This window comes from Tauraco erythrolophus, chromosome 2 (genome assembly GCF_009769465.1).
Source record: "Tauraco erythrolophus isolate bTauEry1 chromosome 2, bTauEry1.pri, whole genome shotgun sequence".
Lineage (NCBI taxonomy): Eukaryota > Metazoa > Chordata > Aves > Musophagiformes > Musophagidae > Tauraco > Tauraco erythrolophus.
Window position 1 is genome coordinate 106,443,775 of NC_141466.1, and position 24,518 is coordinate 106,468,292.

Sequence of the window (24,518 nt, forward strand, 5' to 3'; positions counted from 1 at the left end):
TTATAAAGGAAAGACGAGATGAAAAGATTTGACAGCATTCAGTAGGAAAGCTTGACTTTCTATACCCAGTAGCCTGCAGTCTAATCCTATAATCAGGACACAGATTTCTTAATCCTGCTGCTCTCTCACCCCTGGCTGATACTTCATTAGTCTCATCTAGCAAACAAGTTTAACCCAAGTCAGTCATTCAGTTTGGTTAAGCTAATGCTCTGTCTTTCTAGGTGGAGTTTTACTACATATGAACTTAGGCAACAATAAACCTTCAGCCTAATTGCCTTTGCTTTCCCTCCCCCCAGTTCAGGTTTCCTGGTAATCTGTGTGTGGCATTTAAGGATAGACACCTCTAGTCCGAAATCCAATCAAGTTCCTCCTCCCCCTTTGCACGTAGCTGTATTCACTTCTAACCTACTGGTACACTCTCACTGAGCACTTTAGAACTCAAGAACACAGACAGACCAATGAGCAAATACTTGATACAGTTTTCCCTTATTTAAAGGCTAAGGCAGACAACCCAAACTGTTTGCATTAACAGAAGGAAAATGGTGCTTTTCTGAGTACAGTTGCTCACAGTTAGGAGACCGCTTAATGGCCGTCCTCAAGCTTCTAGGGGTAGATGTCCAGCATTATCTGCCAGTATGAGAATATACTTTCCGAAGGGTCATAGGAAATAGATGTCATGTAAAACATTTTGTTACAGAAACCTACAGAGTGGTAGCAAATACTAAGAATAGTATTATGAAAACAGTCACCAGATATGACAGTGAACTACCTCATTCCATCAGTGGTTAGACTGTCTCAATCTAAATATGAACTGTGCCAAATATTGGCTCTGAAGATAGACAAGTTTTCGAGTCCATTCAATCTTTAAAGTCCTTGCTGACTGCCAGTAAGCCGGAGGTGGATTTACTTCCACAAATACTTCGTGACTATCTGCCAGCCTACTTAAGGTGTCAAAAAATAAACAGACCGATATATTATGTAAATAATATATTAACAGCTGTTTATAAAATTTTCAGGCTTGTAGAATAATCTAAAACTAAATCCAGAGCATTCACTTAGGTTACTTTTCTCTGAGCCATTTAACTGCTCAAAAATTGTCAGGAAGGCTCTGCTCAAAGGTAGTTGTGGCAGAATCTTATTACTTATGGATTAAAGATATTTTATAACGGCCTAAATTACCCTGCATTTCCAGGATACCCAGAGCTCATTTGCCATATGACTGTATCTTTCAGTACAAATAAACCCCAAACTTGTGAACAGTTATTTCTATATCATTTAGTACGGTATGTAAAGATGCAGTCTGAATTTATTCTCAGCATTTCATCAAAGTGCTCTAGAGCATGTATTTCCCTTTCTTACACATGCCAGGGCTCATCAGGCTGGAATGTTATTTCAATTTTGGTTTCTATAGTTAGTCTTAATCATATCAGCACCGTAACTTAATTGTTAGTTTTACTACAACTGTAGAGTAAGCTTCTTGCTTGAGAAGCTTTTCCTGCCAGTCTCTGCATTTCATGTGCCAGGAAATGAATTACTATCTATTTGTTATTCCAGGGAGCACTGGAAATAAAGCATGCCCAAGGGAAAGTCGTTTACCCAGGAAGTTGTGACACAAGAAAGGTTTTGCTCTTTGTGTAATATAAAGCTGTGATTGAAACTGCTTCAAGTCTGCTCTTGTCTTAGACCAAACTGCAGTAAAACAGGCAGAGTCTAGTATTTGTCCCTTCAATTTAGAATTTGGGAATAGAACCTCACATGCTGATCATGGCTTGTCCTAGCAAGCACCAATAGGAAATGCCACCCTTCCTCTAGTTTCCGTGCTTTTGCAGCCACAAAAATGGCACAACTGGCTTTTAAAAATACCTTTCCTATCATAAGAGTTGGGGAGATTTCTTGCTCCTTTTTAAACACTTCATTCTCAGGTTTCCCTCTGACTAGTTCGCTGTGGTCGTCTTGAATTCAGTTGGGGTTTTTTTTTCCCCAAAATAAGAGTATTCACCCTTGTCCATTTGTGTGGTGAGAAGTGGAAGTTACGTTTCTGACAGCCATTCATAAGCCAGCCGTGATAAATCACTAAGGCCCTCAGGGGATCTGAGTGCATGACAGCATGTCAGTGCACCAGGGAATGGGTGTTCCACTGTTTCCCCATATATAAGTGGTGAAACTTTCAGACCAAAACAATCATTCTGTATTATCCAAGAGGGAATATAAAAATAAAACCAGCATTCTATACATAGATTGGTTCAGTAACTACTTGGCAGAAAAATTCTAGTATTTTAAACAGAATCAATTTTCAACTGACCAATTCTTCCCTAACATCAGCACCCACTCAAAAGCAGAGAAAGCCATAATGCAGATTTCTTTCCTCTTTTCTTTAGCATCTCATTCAATCTATACCTCTGTGTTACTCTCAAACATTTAATAAACTGTCCCAATGCAGAGTATCCAGGATTGGTAAAACCTGGCCTTATATATACTCTCTCCAAACTATTTTCAACGAACGTGGGCATGGAGGTACTGCAGAACTAGTTTGAAACACTGAAAAGGGCGTATCCGTTTTTCTGGATGTCTACAGAAGGTTCAGGGCTGTCCTCATCCCCTTCTTTCATGCTCAGTTCTCCAGCTTGTATGCCAGAAATGGAATGCACACGGCTACCAAACTGCCAGTTAAGCTATCTACTCAATTATATATCCTTCTACATAAATGTTTGTGGGTTTGGGTTTTTTTTAAGCTAATGTTGCTATAGACAACACGTGGATTCAGGCAGCTTATGTGGTTAGTGTACCTTGGATCTTTCTAAAATGATCCCCCCCTTAAAACAGACTAGAATTTTAAACAGCAGTACATTTAAGGTGCTGTCTTATTCTCCATATTCTGTATTTTTTCAGTGTGTAAACTTGGTAGTTCTTCAAAGAATACTCTAAGTTCTTTGTAGTGGTTTTTACATTAACAATATATTATAGTAACCACAGTGTAAGGAATTCCAGTGTCAGTAAACCTATCGGCCATTTTCTTGTCAAAAGAATTGCAGCTTGGTTTTCAACACCATAACCTGAAATACAGCTCACACTGGCAAAAAAAAAACCCAAACAACCAAACCAGTGGCAAAGCAGTTTCTAAACTGAGTTTCCATCAGTGAAATAAGAATATTAGGCAAAATATGGCTATTTGAGAACAGATGTTTAATACAAAAGCACCTAGCAGTTCTTTTCTTAGCTAAATTAGTTTTGCTTAAGAATAAACAAACAAGGAACTTGCATAAGTAAGTAAAAAATATTTGCCTGAATAACTTGTTGATCCTTAACGCTAGGGAAAGAGGGATAAATGAGTTCGAAAAACCTGTCGCCTTAATTATGCCACGCTCTGCTCTTTCAGTAGGTCAGCACACCACCTCCAATTAGCTTCAAAGGGTGATTGTGTTACCCTTTAGAAGCCAACAGCATCATCCTTTCACCAAAAAGGTCGTGCCACATCCTGAAAGTCCTGCAGCTGAACCGGCCTGCTGAAATGGCCATCTCCAGAGGTACTTGTGTTCTTGTGCAGGGAACTTTCAGTTTTGTTAAGTAGCCTGTGAGTAAGTAGCAATTTTGAGGGTTTCTTGTGATAAAAATTTCATTTTCTACTTTAAGTCAGCAGCTATCAAACACTGTATTTGTCATGGCTCTGCCTTTTGATTTTCACTGCTCTTACTTTCTTGTTATTCTCTACATTTATGCAAATAGCACCTCAAGGCACTTGCCTTTTGCATAGGTGCCAGCTGTTACCAGGAAAGGAGTGATGTAGAGAAACAGGCAACAGGGAAGATTAAGCAAGGATAGACTGAGATGAAGGAAGAAGTGAACTCCTGTCTTACCCTTTGTATTGGTTCAAGCCAATATCTTGAGTTGCGCATCTTTCTTTTTGTTATTGCTCCAAAACATCATATAGCAAATAAAACAGCTTTCAACTTTATAAGCTATATGCTACAGTCCACGGTGTAACTTCCACTGCCTAAGTAACTTGGGACAAAGTGTGTTCAAGTTTAGCTCTCCCTTTGTGCATTTGGATAGGAAAAGAGTGTGATCAATACATTTATTCCAGTTAAAAACATACACTAAAATGAAAAAATGGCATCTCACAAGGGAAAGGGCAAAAGTAGAAGTAGAAAACCAGGGATGAAGAAAAAGCATAAAAGTGAGACAAAAGAATGAAGGCAGTAAGCTAGCAACGAGGAATCCGTTGTGTTTAGATTAGCAGAGTTCTCTAAAATAAAGGAAGCGGCTTTTATAAACCATGTGTCTCTGGAACATGTCATGCAGATGAAAGTGCTGAAGATACAGAGGTAGCAGCAGCAGACTTCTGCTGATGGGGTTTAACCGTGGCTGCTGACAGAATTAGGTCAGCAGAACAGATTACAAATAATTTGAGCTTTTTTGCCCTGGTTTTCTTTCCAGTATTGCCGGAATCGAAGATGCTGGCATAGGAAATCTGTAGAATGAACATTGCTGGCGATACGTTACCACGCGAGCAACTAGAAGCTCCAGTGTATGTGATTTCATTTTAGAAATGCAAGTTCAGCTGGCAACTCGGTTTAAAGTTTGTAAGTCAAGGGAGTGATTAGCAGTTGCATTTCGTTAAGAACAGAGTTGTGGAAAAGGTGTGGAGAGAGCCTCCAGGAACCAGTTTCAGGCACTCCCCCTGCCTTTTCCTTTCCCCACTGCTTGCTCAGGCCCTAAAGCCCCAGACCCCCTAAGCGCCTCCCCCCGCCATCACCTGCACAGGTGATGACGCCCCCTGTGGGGCTGACTTCATGGGAGGTGACTTCAGGAGGGCCAGGCGGGCTCTGTGTGCACCCACCCCCTAGCCCACGCTGCAAGGAAAGGGAACCGACCCGGGAACGATGTCCATGCCCACCTGCTGAGCCAAGGCGCTGGTGGGTGGCAGCCAGCCCAGTGTAGGGCACTCACTGCTGACAAGAGGGACCTGGGTCATGGCTATGAGCACGGGCCTGCTAATCAGAGGCGGCTTTGCCGGTGCCCCTCGGATGGCACTGGAACCCCTCTGTGTTGGCGTGCCTGCAGCTGCCTAATGTAGAAGAAACGCTTCAACACAGATCACAGAGATTGACCTGTAGCAGTTACTCGCATGGTCCCTGATACCAGACAGAAAGGACTTCCTTTACATCCTCCTCCTCTTGACTGCTTTGAGAAAAATGTGTTGCGTCTGGCCTGTAAGTGGTTTTTTTTGTTGCTGCTATGTGTTCCTTGAGGAAGAGAGTTCTAATTTAAGAAAAGGATTATCGTACCATACCGGGCACCTACATGCTCTCTAGTTTCATGGGATATCAAGGTCAGTGCTGCTTTGCTGCCTGTGCCTCACCACAGAGAAGCTGAGATGTTAATTTCCTGGGGAACGCGTCTTCTGAGATGCATTTGTGAATGGCAGCACAATGTTTTACGTAGTTCACAAACAGTTTAATCCTAAACAAATCCTTCCCAAGCAGGATTCTCACACAAGGTGTGGGGGAGGAGGGAGAAAGGAGTCAAGCAGAAAGGAGGCAGCAGTCATCCCAGGAGTATAATCGGTTTTGCAGGTGAAATTGAAGTCAGGATGAAGGAAAATGGTGTGACGGTAGGTATTATGTTACAGGTAGAAGACTATCCCCATTATTGTCAGAGGTGTAAAGGATCACAGAAGCAAGTGCTGACATTTAGATCGTCACAAAAGAACAAGATTAATGCATTTTTAATTCATAAGGCAACATTAAAAAGCAGAACGAAACTCGACTGAGTAGTGTGAAATAGTATCACAGCCAGAATTTTAGAACGAGCCTAAAAACAACACTTGAAGCTATATCCTTACCGCTGTTACCGCCAAGTTCCTGTGATTTCCTCTTTTTGTTTCTAACACACACATGGATGCACAGGCTTCCAGTCGTTCACTCCCTGAGCAGCTGTGCCCAAGTTCCATCCCCAAAAAGCTCCTGAGCCCTCGGGGTTCAGCTCTGAACAAAGACTGCTGCTCTTCCTGCTGTCTCCCAAACACCACATCGTAGGAGTCAATAAGCAACAATTATTGCAACATAGAAATAAGCTGCCTTTTTCACACTTGGGACAGAGGTAGGACTGATTAGCAACATTTTTCCTCTTACAGAAAAACCTCCTAGTTGGAAATAGTTTATTTTAGTCAGTGTTGTTACACATCTTCGTTTTGGCAGAGCCTACGCAGGAAGTTTCTACTGCTGGGCCACAGCTGACTGCTGCTCACGTGTACCTGCTGAGGGGCCACTGGCTAAACCAGGCCAGTAGAATGATCTGGATTAAGACAACTTCCTCTGCACCAGAAGGGTTTAATCTGTAAAGTCAGATAACTTCACTGGTTCTACTGAGCAGGCAGACTGGTATTAACACCAGGCAGGAGGAACCCCCAGAGGCTTCTGTGTAACTGAACTGCAGTTAAGGTGCTCAATTGCTTCAGTCAAATCTGTGGATGCTCTCAAGACAGACTACCTAGAAGCTACACTCACCAGGTGCTAGAACGTTTTTCCCCAAAATATTCCATGCCTCCATCCTATCTGGAATTATCTTGCTTTCACTTAGTTCTGGTACACTTTTCTCCAGGAGACAAACTGAAATTTTTTTGTGCAGACTTTATGGGAGGGAAAGCAGCAGTAGACTGCAGAGTCCTGTGTTACAACCCCTCCTTACTAAAGATCAGTGGAGTTCCTGCTAGGTCATACAGAAACACGGGGACATAGGAATATAAAGAGCTTTAAAGCAAAGAACTGAGTTTGAATTTAGTTTCTTATCTGACGTAGTGTAAGGTGGTTTCTGGGGAATCGTGTATCTTTGTACGCAGTAAAGCATTAGACTTCACCCTCACAGCAGTGTTCAGTAAGATTCAACAGTAAGATGTTAGAAGATCCAGAATTTAGTGGGATTTCACCTGGAGCTTTTGATTTTACCTTTTAGATTAAAGCAGTCTGAACACGAAGGACTTAGAATCATAGAATCATAGAATGGTTAGGGCTGGAAGGGACCTTCAAAGGCCATCTAGTCCAACCCCCCTGCAAGGAACAGGGATATCTCCAACTAGATCAGGTTGCTCAGGGCTCAGGACTTCTGTTGGCCCTCTTCCTCCTCCTCTAGCCTTATTGTAGAGGTTTTCCCAGTAAACGTGTAGCTTGTAGCAAAGCGCTGCAGATCAGAGGTCAGTTCAGGAAGACGCCCTAGGAAGCGCTGCCTACGTCAGTATGCTACTTGCAGAGTTCCCCTTCGTGTGCAGAGGATCAATCTCTTAGGTAGGGTAGATGGTGTCTGGATTCTTACTGCTTCTCTATCTAAACAGACATCAGATGTAACCTTGCATTAATCTATAATGCTGTGAGAATTTAAAAAAAAAAAATCTTCATATGAATAAAGCTCAGAGCTTCCCCTTAATGACTGTTTCCAGAGAGAAATGGGAGCCCTTGGGCTGAGTCCTGGCTTGTGCCGGTGCCTCGTGCTCGCCTGACCATATCCCCGAATGTATATGGGAAAAATAACACGCTAATAATACGCAATAGCTTCGAGTTGCAGTGCAAAGAGAAAAGCAGCGGGTCTTCGGAATCTCTTCCGCCCGCCCTAATGCCACTCTGTGCTTCCTGGGCACCCACAACGCGGGACCGCGATCTCCGCTCCCTTGTCCTGCGGGGATTTATGGACAGCGGAGCGTGAGCCGCGGGCGGGGTGGCTCCTGGGCCTCGCACGGGAACCGGAGTGGCGGCAGCCTGCGGAAGAGGGAGGGCGGCCCGGCCGCGCACGCAAGGAGTGCGGTTCGCCGGGAACATCCCGACCTGCAGCTTCCAGCCGTCACGCAGTCGACGCCACACGACGGCGGCGGAAACGCCCCGCAGCCGACGCCAACTTCTGGGTTACAGTGTGCGTTTTCGGGACGTTGTTGATTTTGAAAAATACTTGAGACAAATAATCCCCGTCGGATTTTGTCTTCCCTGCAGAGGCACGCAGGCGTCGCCACCCCGCTCCCGTCACGGAACGCCTGCGCCCCCGCTGCCCAACGCCGGCCGGCGGCGGGGCGAGTCCCGGCCTGTGCGCGGGGAGCTCGCCCCCACCCGCGGCCCCGCCTTCCCCAGACGCGGCTTAAACCACCCGCCGAAGGCGCAACTCTCTCTCCCGGCATCACCGGGAGGTGCCGGTCCGCGGCTCCCGCCGCGGCAGCCCCGCCCGTCCCCGCCTTACGGCAGCGCGACAGCGGCGCTGCGAGCGTGCCGTAAAGCGCCGTAGAGCGCCCCACGTGGGCGGGTGTCCCGGGACCGGCATGGGGAAGCGGCGGGCCGGGCGGGAGCTGCTGCGCAGCCTGAGCAAGAAGCAGAAGAAGCACCTGCGGGAGTTCGGGGAGGAGCACCCTTTCTATGACAAGTGAGCGGCGGGGCGGGCGGCCGGGCTGGCTTAGGGCGGCCGGGAGCCGCGGGGCGCAGCGCAGCGTGCGGGAGCCCCGATCCCCGCGGCCAGCCGGGGCTTCCCCGTGCTGCGCCGCGCCTTTCCCGCGGGGGCTGCGTTGGGAGCGCCGGGCGGCCGTGGGAGCCGCGGGGCTGGCTGCGCTGGGGCTCTGGGCCCGAACAACCCCGCTCGGCCCGGGGGCAGCTCGGGCAGCGGGGCTCCCCCCTGCGCTTTCCCTGCGTTCCTGAGGGAGGGAGTGGAGTTGCACGTGCGATTTACACTGCCGCCCGCGAGCTCCAAATCTCGAAAGACGAAAGGACGGTAGAAAATCTGGGATCAGACTTGCTCTCAGCAAATGTAAAGTCTTCTTGTCCAGCCCAGAGGCTGCCGCGAGAAGCGGGAAAGTGGAGGAGCGTGAGCTGGGCTCCTCTTTGGACACCGGGTCGGTCCCTTGGCTTGTCAGGGCTCCGGCTTTCCCGCTGTTCGTTCCACGCCCCTTTCTGGCTGCGCAAAGGCTGCGGAAGCACAGCCCTGAAGAGCTGCTGTGACCAGAGCCATGGCCGCTGCAGCGGGGTGCCCGCCTGGCAAAAAACTTGTGGCCCTCCATGTAAGCTGGTGAGGAAGGAGCTGCCTCGTCCAAATGCTGCGTGATTTGGTGGTGGTAAAAACTCTCAGAAGACACTGTCGGGTCACTTGCTCAGTTTAACGTTCCGTGCCTTTAGGAGCAGGCAAATAGTGTTAAGGTCTGTTATTGGTGTGTGTCCTGGGACCTTCCCGGTGCGTGTCGCTCGGGATGGAAGGCAGAGCCCTGGCGTGCTGGGGAGCAGTGGCCTGTGTCTCGCCCTGTGCAGTGGTGCTCTGCCCCACTCGAGGCTCCACGGCTTTTTGAAGGAGTCGGGGCGAGTTTAAGCCCAGCTTGTACAGTGTCTGGTTTGCAGAACTGCAGTCCCCACACTGGTTAATTAACGCTGGTTTTCCTGGAGTACGTGTCTCGTCCCCACTTTATGGATGAATATTTAGTGCTAGAGGGAGGCTCTTGCTCTGGTTAACTTTGTGCAAACTACCCTTGTAGTTAGATTCCTTAGGTTCCATTTAACATCTCATCTTCTTATTAAAGCCAGATTCTGCTTTAGAACATTTTGCTTCTTGATCAGTTATAATGCTTGAGCACTTAGGCTTCGTGCAGGGAGTGTAGCATCACCTGAGAGGGTCACCTCTCAGAGTAAGTGCCACATCTGTTTTCTTAGGGAAAATTGTGGGTTGCTTTGGTTTTAAGCTTTCTTCTAAATTCTCTAAGACTTGTGTAACTCATCATTTCTTTCTCCTCCTGGTGTCTTTCATCCTTGGTGTAACATCATTGACAGAGTAAGATATATCAGTGCTTTCTTTTCAGGGTTTCTGGAAGACCAGAAGCAGCTCAAATCTGTGAACTGGTAATATATTTTTATTTCTTTCCTTACTTAGTTCAGTGAAGTGAAACACTTAGCATCTCGCATTACCAAGTTATTCAGACTAAGTTGTTCCCTTCAGAAAACCTGTGTTTAGGAGATAAAAACGAGTGTGATTTTTGAATGGCTCTGAACTGTTCTCTACAGTGTCTAACTCAAAACTGTAATACCATAAGAGGGCAGAAGCAGCAGGAAAGAACGTAGCTCTTCTTGGTTTTTTTTTTTTTGCGTATTACTTAGTCACAGTAAAAAGTAAATTGTGCTTGAAGTTGTTTTAATAACGTTAATAAACATAGTGTTACACAAGTTAGGAGATATTTTGTTCTCTATTGAATGAAGAAATACGTTAATGATCATTGCTCTTCTTCAGATTGCCAGTGCTTTATATTTTGCCTTCAGTCAGGATTTGCTAACCTCCTTTATCATCAGATTAATAAAAGACTTTAAAGTTTAGCGTGGAAAAAATAATTATTCTGGTTCATTTATTTCCTTTAGCAATTTTGTGCATTAATACTGTATTTACTGATTTTTCCTTTTGGCCTGAGAGGAGCTAAGAAAGGAGTGATGGTGCTGGGCTTATAGTCCTGGTTTCACTATAATTTCGGCTATAACCAGGCACACTGTTGTTGGTTCGTGCGAGCCCAGGACAGAACTGGCTTCAAGTCTGGCGTGTTTGAAGCTTAGAGCTTTACAGCTGAGCCAAACCTGACCGACATCCCAGACGACTGTTATCAACTCACGACTATTTCACGTATCTTCTTGAAAGTCAGAAGCATTTTCAGCAAGCTCTGTCCCTTGTATGTGCGCCTTTCTACAATTTTTGCTCTGTGTGGTGGTCTTAAGAAAATCTAGTGCCAGTTCAGTAACCGCCTTGTCTGCGGAGATTAAATGTCCTCAGTCAGCTGAGGCTGAAAGAACCCAATTTTCTGATGCTTGAAGTCAAATCGATGCAGAACGAGGCACTTCGACCTAAATCTGCCAAGACACTTTCAAAATCTAAATGGAGGTGTCCAGTGTAACTATTGGCATAAAATGGTGATTTTTGGAAAATTCATTGTGTCTGCATAAGGGTAGGATGGGAGAGGGAAAACATAATATGGGAAGTAGAGGTCGGAGTGTTTGCTTGCTGCCTGATAGAGCGTTACTGTTGCTGCTGTTACACTCGTGTTTTCCCTTCCAGTCTGAGAATTCTGATAAATCGAGCGCAGAAAGTGATTCGGAGACTGAAGTGGAACAGGTCTCTGTGTATCGTAAGCTCCTGGCTACCCTGAGGACATCTCCTGAGTCTGAGAGTGAGGAAGAAGAAGATGAAAGTGAATCAGAAGAAGCTGGGGAAAGTGAGACTGAAATGGACAGCGAAGGGTCCCAGGAGGCCGGAGAAACAGATGGAGGTGAAGAAGAAAAGAGTGATGTACCAGAGCAGAAAGAAGGTGGTTTGTCTTTTCCCATGCTTTGGTAAATGTTGTTTCAGATAGAAAGTTCAAATACTGTATGTTTTTTAGCCAGGATCCTGTGTAGACTGGCTTGTTGGCTGAGTGCTCTTCTGGCTTGGAGACTCTGTTGCTCCATTGCCTCTGTGTGGGTGGGAGCAGCAGCTGCTGAAGGATTTAGCAGGGGAGAGGGTAGCTGTGCTCATTTTCCGGCAGACGGCCTGCTGCTGCTTCCTCAGATGTTGTTTGTGTGGCAGCACAGAGGAAGTCCACATGGAGCAACATACCAGGGGTTCTCACCCACTCGTGGGAGACGCAAGCTGTTCTCTCACACAGCATCTGGCTTGGCTGCTGCCACCGAGAGGAGGGGAGGGTTTGCCTCATAGCAGAGGGAAGAATATGTAAATTGGAAGGAAATCTCCTCCTTTATGATGAGGCATCCTCATTCATGAAGTCTGCAAAGAAATTCTGGGAGAGGAGTCAACTTTTTATTATTGTTGGGAACTTTGTAAACTAAAACTTTTTTTCCCAAATAGGTTATTTCTTTGATTTTTCTCTGGGGAAACACACGTTGTATGTTACGTAATATTTGACATGCTAGGCAGAAATCATCTTTACTGTAGAATACAAAGCCTTCTTTTATCTTTTTGCCTAGAGTATTGGAGAAAACAAAACGGTAGCTCGAAGGGGACAACCTAGACAGCAAGAGGTAGCTACAGATAGTAGCTTTTCCAGGAGAATATAACCCGTTTCTCTCTCTGACCTGTCACAGCTACAGACACAGCAGAGCAGATGCTCGGCCAGGAGCAGGCTGACGGCACAGATACCTCTTGTGTTCCAAGTCATGGAGTAATTGAGGAGTTTACTGATGTGAAACACGAATCTGAATTTAGCTTGGAAACCAATTTCATGGAAGAGGAGAGTGGAGATTGCAATGCAGATAAGAGAGACGGCAGTTCTTCACAAGCCTTTTCAGAAGGTAAAACCCAGTACGTTTGTGTTTTGTGATCTGCCTCTAGAGGAGCATCTGTAAACATGTGTAAATTATCAAACACCCTAATGATACGCTATATAGCTTCTGAGCTCTTCTGCTACATTATTCATTGTATTGCCCACATGTGAGCTGGTTGCATAAGGGATGCTTAATGCTATTGCAGACGTGTAGCTGAACATTTGTTTTCTGCAGCCCCTGTGAACTGGGATTCGTTCGTCGTTTCTGTTACGATGATAAAGCTTGAAAGAGCAGGAACTAGAAACGTACGTGGAGCGGGTTGTCTTGTTCTGTTGCTTTAATGGTAGTTTAGAGAGCTAGTGAAGGAAATGTGAAGGATTCACTAATGTGAAGGACCCTGCAAGCCTGCACTCGACTGTGCAAGATATTCTTGGCGCAGACAGCACAGGAGATAATCACAAAGCTGACCTGTGAGGGCATCCTTCACAACTCAGTGGAGTTAGAGGTGAGATTCTGAGAAGCTTGGAGCAGCCACAGTAATTTAGACAAATGCTCGGAGCTCTCTGGATTCTAAAGGTTATGCAGAGGAGTCCGGCTGCACCAAGAGCAGGAAGGCATGAGGCACCTGTGGAGCTTCTGTGTGGTGTCTTTCAAGGGTGTAGCCCAGAATCTCAACACCGCAGTGCGCTGATGGGTGCAATCTGAGCTTCAGAGCTGGGAGTCGTCCCACCATGTGTAATACAAACAACTGTGTGCACGGGTGTGTGATCGTTCAGCGATATGCCACACACTGGCACTTGCAGAGCTTCTGTTCGTTTTTCATGCTCTGTGGGTTTAATATCAGATGGCATAGTTTGAGAGAGAGAGAGAGAGAGAGATGTTTGTAGCATCCCTAGTGATGCTGGCTTGTCATCTTGGAGCAGCAGCTGACATTAGATCTGGGAGGCAGCCTAGTTGATATGTGAAATGTGTGGAAGCATCAAAGGGCCATGTGATAGAAAAAACAGCTCGTTCTCGTTACCGTGAGAATATTACTTTGGCTGTTGGCGTTGCATTTTAATGAGAAGCGTAGCTCTCCAACTGCACGCTAAGTATCCCAACAGCTTTGTTCAGCCTATAAATGATGCACTACTTTCCAGTGGGTTCCTGTAGCTTGAAGGTGGCTTTAAAATCTATTGCAGAAAATGAGTCACCTAAGATAGCAGAAAGGGGATGGATTTCCACTCCAGTCCTGGAGTCACTAGAATTCCTGAAAATGCTTCACGTTATTCTCCCTGCTTTATCTGACAAATGCTGGAATCAGTAAAACTCAACTGGGGAGAGAACCTGTATTACAGTTAAATGATATCCTGTTCACTTGTGTTGCTGGGAAGATATTCTCAACGGTGTCATAATTAGCAAACGTCTTGATTTTTGCCTGGATAACTTGAATGTGGGCTAGATATCCTTTGGCAAGCACTGGTGTTCTCTAATTAGTGCGCTTTATGCAGTGAGGGCTGATGTGCTGCAAGCAGTGTACAGGGCTTGGTTTTCAAAATAAGCTTTGCATAGGACTTGCACGTGCCCGTGGCTTTGAATATAATATGATTTTACAGTTCCTTGCCTCTCCTTCCTTTCCAAAAAGAAAGGCTGATTAGATAAATCAGACTTTTGCTCGCTTCAGGCAATTTTTGCCTCCCTTCCCCAAAACCCACCCATCTTTCTCTGCTTTTATTGCAAACTGTATTCATGTCACTGGCCAAAGGTGCAAAGCCCTGGGCAGAACTCTTTATAAATTAAGAAGGGCAGTAAGTTTACTCGGGTCTTTATTACTGACAGCCTATTTCACCTGCAAGGGGTGGATGTGTCAGAGCTTAAGGCACAAAATTGCCACTGTGTTTTCTACTACATATTGCTTTCCTGTCCAACATTTGTTTTGTGATTGAAAGTTCTAGTACTTCCATAAGTGCTTCTTTTTCTTTTTTTAAAGCAATCTGTCAAATCTGTTCTCTCTGTTCTTGCAGAGAGAATGTGACATCCTTTCTCTCATCTCCAAGTGCTTTGAAATAACTAGTTTTAGCTGTGGTGTTGGCCAGCATGGAAACTGTTCATCTCATTTGCAAATCCATTCTGAAACTTGATTCCAGTATTAGCTACAATGGTTCTTAAGGTATTTTTTTGTCGTTGTTCTAATTAGATCCATTTAAACAGCACATGGACAAAGAACTTGAAGAAAAAGAGGTGGCAAAAATGTCTACACTTCCTAAAACTTCAAGTCAAAGCAAGGTAACTGTTGTGTTCTGTAGCCGTTCAGAGTTCCTAAAGATGCTGGGATTAAAATAACTCTTTTCTTTTTTTTTATACAAGTGAAGTAGATTCATAATTGTTATTATTAGGTGTTGGTTCTGGAATTGTCGAGATTTTGTCACTGTGTTGTTGCTGAAGTGTTTTCTTCTTCGCTTAGTGCTGAGCGAGAGTTGAAATCTAAAGTCTGCTGTTAAGTAGGCATATGGTGACACATCTGAAAAACATAGCTTTAGAGTTTGATCTCTAGTCCCAAAACCACAGGTGTAGTAGTCTCAACAGCTGGTAGAAACAGGACTGGTTTCTGAGTGGTAACAGCGCAATGCCAGGGATATGAAACTGAACTTGTGAGGCGACCACGTACAGTCTGAAAAGTGCTTGTGATGCACCGTCATGTTCTTGCTTCAAGATGGCTGTATCTCCGTACGCATCTGCAAGCCAGTAAAGGGGAATTTAATACTTACATTGTTAATACTGGAAACAATAGGTGAGCTACAGTACCAGAAAACCGCCTCATTGCTTGAGAGACAATACTGGTTTTCAAAACACTCATTTTCAGACAAACCTTTGCTTCCTAACTTTTTCACATCTGATTTTGTTTTGGAGGGTTGCCTTGCATTCTGGTCAGCCATATGCTGGGTGACATTCATTGGAAGATATCCAATGGTTAGTCAGTCAGAGAGAAAGCTGTGATTTTTCAATTTTATTTTATTTTTTTCTTTTTTGGAATACGGTGGCCAAACAAACCAGTGCCACCTGAAGCAGTGCCTGATATATCTTTGCTTAACTTGGTGTAGCTACTTTACGAAGATAGACAGGGAAAACTTGCATAGCAGAAGGCTTACAGTTTAGAGTTTTCCCCTACTACACTGATAGCTTTCGCCCTCAAAATCAGATGGACTCCAACAAGATTGCATGTGGCAACTGTTTCACAGCTTTTGAGTTTGGTCCCTAACGAGGTTTTGTTCTCATCTTTAAAAAAGTACATACCTCAGTGCGGCTGATCTATAAGCATAGTTGGACTCCACGGTTCTCGTCTTGTCCCTGGTTTGTGTCACCAATTTGCTGGATGGATTAGGCAGAAATGGCATCCTTCCTCTTCCTTGGTTTTCTCATCTGTAAAATGAGGATAGTTATAGACACATCACTGCAAAATACATCCAGATCTACTGAGCTCAAGTTTGTTGTTATTTACCCTGGTGACTCTAAGAAAGAAATTGCATATTGGAAAAAAGGGTTTCAATTTGTATTATGAAAAGATGATTTCTCAGATTTCATGAGCTTTAAGATTAAACTGCCGGCTGTGGTACATGTCACTCCTCTGTGTGTTTTTCAGTGGCCAAGGCTGGGCCAACTAACTTTTTCTTCTGCTTTGGAGAAACATAAACCTTTGAAAGCAGACAAAGAAGTTGATGTGAAACAGCTTTATCTTCACAAGCCTTTAGAATCCACTTGGCCAAAAGTGAATAAGCAGTTCCTGTCCTCGATGAACAAACCAAGTGATCCCTCTTTTACCCCGTTACAAAGAGAGCTCTTCTGTATCATGAATACATACCGGGACTTGTTCTATCCAGAAAGAAATGCTTTAACAAACGGAGAAGAAATCCGGTATGCTTACTGCTTGCATGCCTTGAACCATGTTCTGAAGGCGAACGCCCAGGTGCTCAGCAACAACGCCAAACGAAGAGACCAAAAGCCAGGGACTGACAACGATGACTACAGGGATCAGGGGCTCACGAGACCTAAGGTGAGAGAGCTTTGCTAAGGTGATTCCCCCATCCCCACCCTGGGTGTCTGCTCACGTTGTATAAACATCTTGGTAGTTCATCCAGTTTATCTGTTACTGCTCTTAGGTGACATGTTCCTGGGCCTGTGCCTTTCCACACCCCTTTGTCCTGCCATGGCCAGCGCAAGTGCCCTGTGAGAAGCAGTGGACGCAGGGTTGCCAGTCAGCCTGTTTCTGTGCTGAGCCATGAGTTTGACTTCTCTTTTCCTTCGTCTCCCTATCACTACACACTGACGTGTCACCTTGTCCGCTTCTGTTTGCAAATCTACTGGTACAGAAGGGTGCCCCCACATCCATCTTCAGTGTTGATGTGGGTAGCGTAGGCTGTCAGCCAGTGTGGGATATCCCAGAAATTTTTTTGTCCTTAGGCACTTGTAAGGACTTGCGTGCATGGAAGGATATTTCTGTACCTAGGAGACCTCAAGGAATCCCAGTCCCGTTGTCAAGGCCGCCTGTAATAGTCGGTGGAGCCAGCCTCAAACCAAGGCTCCCTGGATTTGCAGCATCCTCTAGTTGATAACCAGGTGGATTCAGCTGGGGCTTGGGGGTCACTGGGTGGTACCAACTACCCGTTGAACAGTTTGAAAGTTGGGTTTCAGTGTTTGCTGTGCCCCTGGCAAATGCCTTTTGTTCCTGTGTTGACTCCCCAGTTAGATATTTGTGTTCCAGAGTGCTGTGCAGAGGCTGTTGCCACCCACCCAGGAGCCGCCTGTTGACCCTGTCTGTCTGTTTTGGGAGCTCTTGCTTGAGGGGTAGGGAGAACAGGAGAACGTGCTCAGTTTTCAGTTCCCCTGTAATAGTACCCTGGGTGTGAGATGGGAAACCAAACTGAGCTGCCGGCCAGTACCTGTGCATGAGCCCACTGCTTCTCAGCGCATCCTCCCTCCTTGCTGCATGTCAGAATGGTTTTGTTTTGGTTGTTGGGATGCCTAAGTAATTACCTAAGTAATAAAGATTACTTAACCTACGGTTAATGATGAGTGTTTGTATTTGATGGGTTATTCTGTTGTAACTGTTGATCTATGCAGGTACTGATGATAGTGCCCTTCAGGGAATGTGCTTTGCGAATTGTGCACATTTTCATCAGTCTTCTGGAAGTGAATGACAAAAGAAAAATAGATGTAAGTAATAAAAAGCGCTTCAAAGGGGAGTTTGGCTCTGACCCAGAAGAGAAGCCCCCCAACCTGAAAAGACCTGAAGATTATGAAGCTGTCTTTGCTGGCAACATTGATGACCACTTCAGAATTGGTAATGACCTACTGAACAGATGATTTTTAGCTTGTAAAGAACTGAGAAGTAACAAGTTCTTCCTAAATGTCTAGGAGCTATCAAGGCTGGAAGTTCTAGTGAGACTCTTGGCTCTGTAATATTCATGCTAGTTTTGCCCTGGCAACTTGGATTTTTCTGAAAACCTTTCTTGCCTTGCCAGAACTTAAAAAGGAAGAGAAAATACAAAAGTAATGATTTTTAGATCAAGTTCAGAATCACGTAATGCAATGATTGCTTTATTGTAGCAGGACTGCCCACACCTAATTTTAAAGAGGATAGCCTTGATTATGCAGCAAGTCTTTCATGTTATTTAAAAAAAAAAAAATCTTTTGTGTTTAATTAGCCTATTCACAATGTCTCTTGTAATCAGTAATGGTTGGAAGAAAATTAAAGCTCAGTAATGAACAAAGTAGTTTCTACTGTACTGCCTATGGTTTTCATGAAAACAAAGGGGTAGCCAACAAGTAGGACAAGCAGCAGATTTGAGACTGTTTCATAATGTTGTCATCTCATGCTGGTGTAGTAACGCAGTATGCAGAGAATTAGCTGGTGGCTTAGTTCCTGGAGCTGCCATGATGAGTAGACAATTTTTCTAACTTAACTTGACAGATCAGAGGTTTTTGAAATTATTGCCCCTTGAAAGACGAATTGGCATCCTGAGAGATTTAATGATGCAGTGGAAGATACAAGCAGGTCTCACTCAGTCTTTCTTCCTTCCCCAGTGAATATCTCTCTGGCTGAGAACATCTTACTTTCAGGAGCATAATAATTTTCCTTTCAGTCCTCTCCTGTACCACAGTCTGCTTGATCCACTTACAAAGTGTGAAGAAATACTCGAAGAAACTTTCAATGCTGTTACTTAAAGAAGCAAATCATAGAAGTAGAATAATTATTCTTTCTTACCGTGCCTCACACCCTGTTACTTCTGCACAAAGATGTAATTTAAAGCACATTTGTTATGCCTTACTAAAACCACCCTTTCACATTTTTAAACAGAAAAGAGACTTGATGTTGTTAAATTGTGTATGTGCTGTGACAAGTGATGTCTTCTTCCTGGAAATTCAGCCAATTGTGTCTTTCTTTTCTTTCCATTTTTATCACTGGGTTAAAACAGATAACAGGAGGGGTCCCTATTGATAACCGTGTGAAATTCCTGCAAGTGCCTTCAGCTGTGCCCGTGATAGCTGGATTCACACTGAGAGGGAGAGAAATTGAAGAGACACCTTTGTTGGGCAGACTGTAGCAGGTGGTTCGAATATGGTCTGGACTACCTGGATTTTTAAGATTGGAAAACTGTAGGTCTTAGCAATGTTGCCATGCAGTTATGACATAGGTAACAAACGCCTTTGATTCCTTCCTTTTTCTTTCTTTAACCTGAGAGGTGATGCATAAGCTGGTTCGACATGTGCACCTCGACTCGTGTTGTGCGAAGCAATGCCAGGGAAGCTGCGAGGCTCATTATGCTGTTAGGTCTTCATGTGATGATGACTTTTCCTTTGTGTTCTAGTAGCAACTCTTGTGGCCCTGTGAATAAAGGCAGTTTATAGTCAAGAGGTCCACACTGAATCTTTCATGACAGATTAAGGTCACAGTTACTATAGTACCTAAAGGCGGAGACCAAACTCTAGGATTTAGAGAGAAGGGAATAGTTGATCATTTCTGTTTTTTCTTAAGTTCTTCAGCCCCCTCATCCCTCTTTTTAGCAGGAAATCACAAGAAATGTGTTTCAGTTAAAAAACGTTGTCCGGGCTATGAAAAATCTGGAAAAATCTATGAAAAAAAGTACTACTGAAAGAGTTTGCTGAACTTCATGAAAATCTGCCAAATGCTTGTCAAACGGTGCTGGGGTGGGTAAGCACTTTTCAGGGAAAGAAGAGTTTCAGGCAGATGAGTTTTGTCCAGCCGTAATCATTAGTATGTGTTAAGGGGGAGGAGCTGTAGGGAGGTACTCTTACAGAGCCTGCTGGAAGAATATGATTAATTAAGGTCAATTATTAATTGATAATTGACCTTAACTAAGAAAATGCTGTTGATTGTTGTCATACAGGGGTTGCGATTCTTCAGAAGAGTATGAGACTATATGCACCGTTTTACTCATCGGATATCATCATCGCCTCTCCCCTGGGTATGAGGACTATTATTGGCACAGAGGGGGAGAAGAAGAGAGACTTTGATTTTCTGTCATCAATAGAAATTCTCATAATTGATCAAGCAGATATCTACCTGATGCAGAATTGGGAACATGTTCTGGTGCGTTTTCCGTATGTATTCACTTTTGTGTTGTACTATGTCTTGTCAGTCTGATATAACTTAGTTTTGGCAGTAAAAAGAATTGCTGTTATTTTTTACTGACTTGATTCCAGACACATGTACTTGTTCCTTTTCCACTCTCTAGCCTGATATTTTTCCTTATACTGAGAATAGTCTTTCTACAGATTTTGGGTAGTATTCAGCACCTGTTCTCTGTAAATCTCAGTATTCAGTGCTTCAGTGGCATATTTCATCAGAGATTTTTTTGGACAGTTTTAATTATCTTGCAGGATGAGATAATGATGATTCCTTTAATCACATCTGGGAGAAAATATGCCAGCTGTGTGACTGCCCAGTGTCTCAGTCAGATTGCAGCCATGTGAGGAAGACATATGGCCTAACTCAGGTTCATCCAGAAAGCCATAGGAGCTGGTGCTTGTGTCCACTGACTGTAGAGATACTAAGCATTAGTCATGTCCAAAGTTAAACAGTATGGAGATTTTCCTGTATGTGTCCTGAAAACACAGCTCTGGGATTGTGGCTAGTATGTAGTAGTACCCATGCTTTTTGGCTTTTGGTTAATGAAAGTTTTCAAATTTGAAAGGTTGGGGTTTTTTTTTGCATAGAAACACCTTTGAGGTTCCTGGGCCATGCATTTTGACAGCATGGCGTTACTGTATATTTTAAATGAACCCAGAATGTCTTGTTTCCTGGAAAGTCCCAGGAAGGGCACATCAACCTACATGGTATCCAAGGAGTGAGTCCTGGAGCCTGTTTCCTATTTTTACCTTTGAGTGTGACTGCCTGCCATGCGGCAGCAGGAATGCCAGTCCTAGGCATTGATCAGCGAGGCCAAAACGAATTTCTTCGCTTGCACCCAGACTCTCCCTGAATGCAATGGGAAACTGCACTTGGGTTTCTTTTAGCTCAGAAACCTTGGCCCCATTGACTTTAATGCAAACAAACAAATCCATTAGGCTTGCTCTGTGGGAGAAGATTGGAAGCAAAGGTTACTGTTACTGGTGACTAAAGAGACAGTAGCGTTCAGTTCTGTGGCGGGAAATCAAGTAAATTACTCTTGCTGTGGTCAATAAATTCCAGACAGTCATGTCTTTGGAGATCACTACTGTTTTATATTCTGTGCTGTCTTGCTCGTCCCTGCCCACTTTCTCGCTGCAGTTAAGGCTCTTGCAGTCTGGGTGCAGAGATGTCAGTCTGTAGCGACGTGTTTCCATCTCTCTGTGCAGCACCTGATGAAGCACATTAACCTGCTGCCTCTGGATTCCCATGGGGTAGACTTTTCCCGAGTGCGAATGCTGAATCTCAATAACTGGTCGAAGTTCTACCGCCAGACGCTGCTGTTTAGTGCTCTTCAGGATCCCCAAATTAACTCTGTCTTCAACAAACACTGCTTCAATTATGTGGGGCAGGTGAGTTCACGTAGAAGCTGAAAGCCTTCTTTTAAATGATGGCGTAAGGGAGGGGGAGAGGAACAGAAAACCCAACATGTGGAAAAATTCCGTGACTCAGTTGCACAAAGACTGCCTGTGTGCCAGTCGTTTCCAGTACCCAAGTATTTCAGTCTGAATCTCCATGACGCTGCATGACAACTTCTAATGCTGTGCCGAAGGCATGAAGAGCTACTCTTCTTGCAGTGATGCTTATTTGATCCTTTTCTTTCATGGGTAGCTGTTTCATGTCAGAAATCAGATTTTGTTTTCTCTTAATTTGCAACACAAGTTATCTTGGTTTGGGTTTGGGGTTTTTTTTTTTAGGTTTTTTTTTCCTCCTACTGTATAAAAAGCACAAATTGCTATTACTTTGAAAGAAACGGGGAAAAGTAAAAAGCTCAGTTGTCCATCTCAAATATATGACAATCAGGGCATAAGCAGCAGTCAGATTTAACAGATCTGGTATGTGCATACATGAATGTAGTTCTGTATTGGAGCTTTCTTAAAACCGGCCCTGTGCAGTGCTGGCAGATGTGAGTTACGAGCAGAAAGCTGGCTGAAGTGTGGCTGCCTTTGAAATGCTGCTTCCCTAAACCTTCTCCTTTCTTTTTGCAGGTGGCCGTCCGCAATGTACCGCTCAGTGGCTCCATTAGCCACGTTGTGGTCCAGCTTCCTCATGTTTTTCGGAGGCTAGAAGCTGAAAAAATAACTTCTGTAATAGATACAAGGTACTCTGTGTTCCAGACTTTTTTTACTGTGCCCTAATGACTGCAATTTCGGATTTAGTTCAGCGTACTGCTTCCTGCAGAGTACAGTGTGATTTCACCACAGGACTACACCTTCGTAGGTGTTTGGATGCAGGCTAGGCTCTGCACAGGTGGAGAGGAATACTGAACTTCCCCTTGCCAAAGGCACAGGAGAGTAAAAAGTCTGGGAGAGGAATACTGGTCTCTACCATAACTGTGCAGTACTGGTAAAACCTTTGCCTTTTATCTTCTACATGTGTAGGGGTCCTGTGAAGGAAAAATGTAGTTGTCTTCTGTAGTCTGTTGTGTCTGATATTCCTGTTTGAGGTCATATCCGCATTGCAAAGTCAAGTGTTAACTCTACGTGTTTGTTTTCTTAACTCAGGTTTCAGTTTTTCATTGACAAAGTTTTGCCTGAGTACCGCGATGCCATCATGTCACACACGCTCATTTACGTTCCGTCATACTTTGACTACGTGCGTCTTCGAAATTACTTCAAGAAAGAGGACCTGAATTTCACTCACATTTGTGAATATACCAAAAAGGCTGGCGTCTGCAGAGCAAGACGGTTCTTTCTCAAGGGAGAGAAGCAGTTTTTGTTGTTCACTGAGCGCTTCCACTTTTACAAAAGGTGAATTGTGGACTGAGTTGTCCTTTGAGTTGCATGTGTCCTGTTTTGGAGGTAGTCTGACCTTAATCATAGATGGGCTGTATTGCTTTCTGCATCTGTTGGATCTCTCTGAGGACTTCTTTGACTGAATTAAGAGCTTTTCAGTTTGCTTTAAGATTTTTGCGTGTTATCACCGGTCCCTAGCAGAGAGTCTAATGCTTTGGTATGCACAGGCCTTTATTCAGGAAGGTAAGTGCTGCCAAATTCCGCTGATGTCAGGACAGGATGATGTAGCCTGCAAAATGGGATTCATTGTGCCTTTTATTTGTGTTCATCTGTGCCACAGTAATCATATAAAGTTCTGGAAAAGGATGTGTAATTGGTTCAATAATGCAGTACAACAAGCTGAGGCCACCTGGAAAATTTGCTGTGTCCTGATTGAAGCTGTTTAGAAGTTCCTAGTGGAACAGTTTTTTCTATTAGCAGGAGATGTTTTGGCAATATACAAAAGTTTCATGAGGCTCAGTCTGGTCAGGTTTCACTGTCTTAAAATCCAAGCCAAAGAGGCTGAATACTGCAGAATTTGGTGGTGGTCTGTACTTCAGAGGAAGTCATGGTGCCTGGTGGTGTTAGACACTCGCAGCCCTCGACTCCACATCGGTGTTGACTTTAGTCTTCCATGACATGGAGTTTGTAGAGTTGAGCTACAACTGGTGTGCATTGAAGTTGATGGAAATTGAAAAAACTGATACAGGATTGATGTTTGAACACACATTTTGTAAAAATTGGCAACAAAGTTACTTTTTTGTTTTTTTCCTACTACAGGTATACCATAAAAGGCATTAGGAACCTCATTTTCTATGAGTTACCAACCTACTCCCACTTCTACAGTGAGATTTGTAATATGATGAAGGCCACAGACAGTGGAGTGGATGCTACTTGGACCTGTACTGTGCTCTACTCCAAGTATGATGCTCAGAAGTTGGCTGCAGTGGTTGGCATAGATCGCACAGCTCAAATGCTACAGTCCAAGAAAAACGTGCACCTCTTTGTTACAGGAGAAAATGAATAAGTGATATTGCAGATTAGATGCCTGGATGGACCTGGACTTTACTCCTAATGCACTTTGTGGTGTTGCTTTTTAAAAAGCTATTAAACTTTTTACTCCCTTTTACTAACTATTACGTTGAAATTGTTCATAGAGTGTTAAATTGTATATTTCAGTACGCTGTCCAGCAAGAGATGAAGAATGTCATTCAAGAAAGCAGTGCCTGGGGATTTCTTCTGTATAGAAACAATCAATCCAGGACTATTCTTGTACACTGAAAAACTGGTCAGTAAAGACTGATGCTGCGATAAATAACTTTTGATTGGATTGCTTCACTTCATTCTCAGGTGTAGCAAACTCACCTTCTTTTGTCAAAGGCAACTTTTTCCTTTGATCTAGGGCAAAAATATGGCCAAGTATTAATGTGGTCACTATTCTGTAAGCCCGTGTAAGGGAGGTGCAGATGAAGCCTCTTCAGCACAAGTGTATTGTTGAATGAGAGTTGAACTTGCTTCAGCTTGACAGTTGTGAGAGTCTGTCAGTGTGCTGGGGTAGGACTTATGGTTTTGCATTTTTTCCTGAGTGACCTAAATATCTCTATTTACAGCAGCCTCTCTGGCCAGTCCGTTTTACCAGGGGTAAGGTTTTCCAAAGGAAAACAGATTTGAACTTGGCAGGCAGACGAGCCTAGGCCTGCCTACCCCCCTGATCACCAAAGCGGTATTGTGGAGCACAAAACCAGGTGGTGCAGTTGTGAATACTTGTGGTCTCATATCTCACACCATGGATGGGGTTTGGTTGGTTTGGTTTTTCTTTCCTCTAAATGG

At 44.2% G+C, this 24,518-nt stretch overlaps 1 protein-coding gene across 4 annotated transcripts; it reads left to right on the forward strand.

Moving 5' to 3' along the window:
* The first annotated feature begins 8,296 nt into the window (after positions 1-8,296).
* UTP25 (UTP25 small subunit processome component) lies at positions 8,297-23,911 on the forward strand. 4 transcript variants are annotated; one of them, XM_086629057.1, is made up of 13 exons: positions 8,297-8,397; positions 9,812-9,851; positions 11,047-11,296; positions 12,004-12,018; positions 12,075-12,275; positions 14,425-14,513; positions 15,868-16,278; positions 17,346-17,565; positions 19,634-19,836; positions 21,084-21,266; positions 21,903-22,015; positions 22,419-22,664; positions 23,469-23,911. In XM_086629057.1, exons 1-13 carry the CDS (start codon positions 8,297-8,299, stop codon positions 23,713-23,715), a joined length of 2,319 nt encoding a protein of 772 aa, XP_086485183.1. In that variant the 3' UTR covers positions 23,716-23,911. The 4 variants fall into 4 exon arrangements, with proteins under 4 accessions (XP_086485183.1, XP_086485173.1, XP_086485155.1 ...); XM_086629047.1 differs by lacking the exon at positions 12,004-12,018 and having other exon boundaries at positions 11,047-11,299; XM_086629029.1 differs by lacking the exon at positions 12,004-12,018 and having other exon boundaries at positions 12,069-12,275.
* Positions 23,912-24,518: the final 607 nt, after the last annotated feature.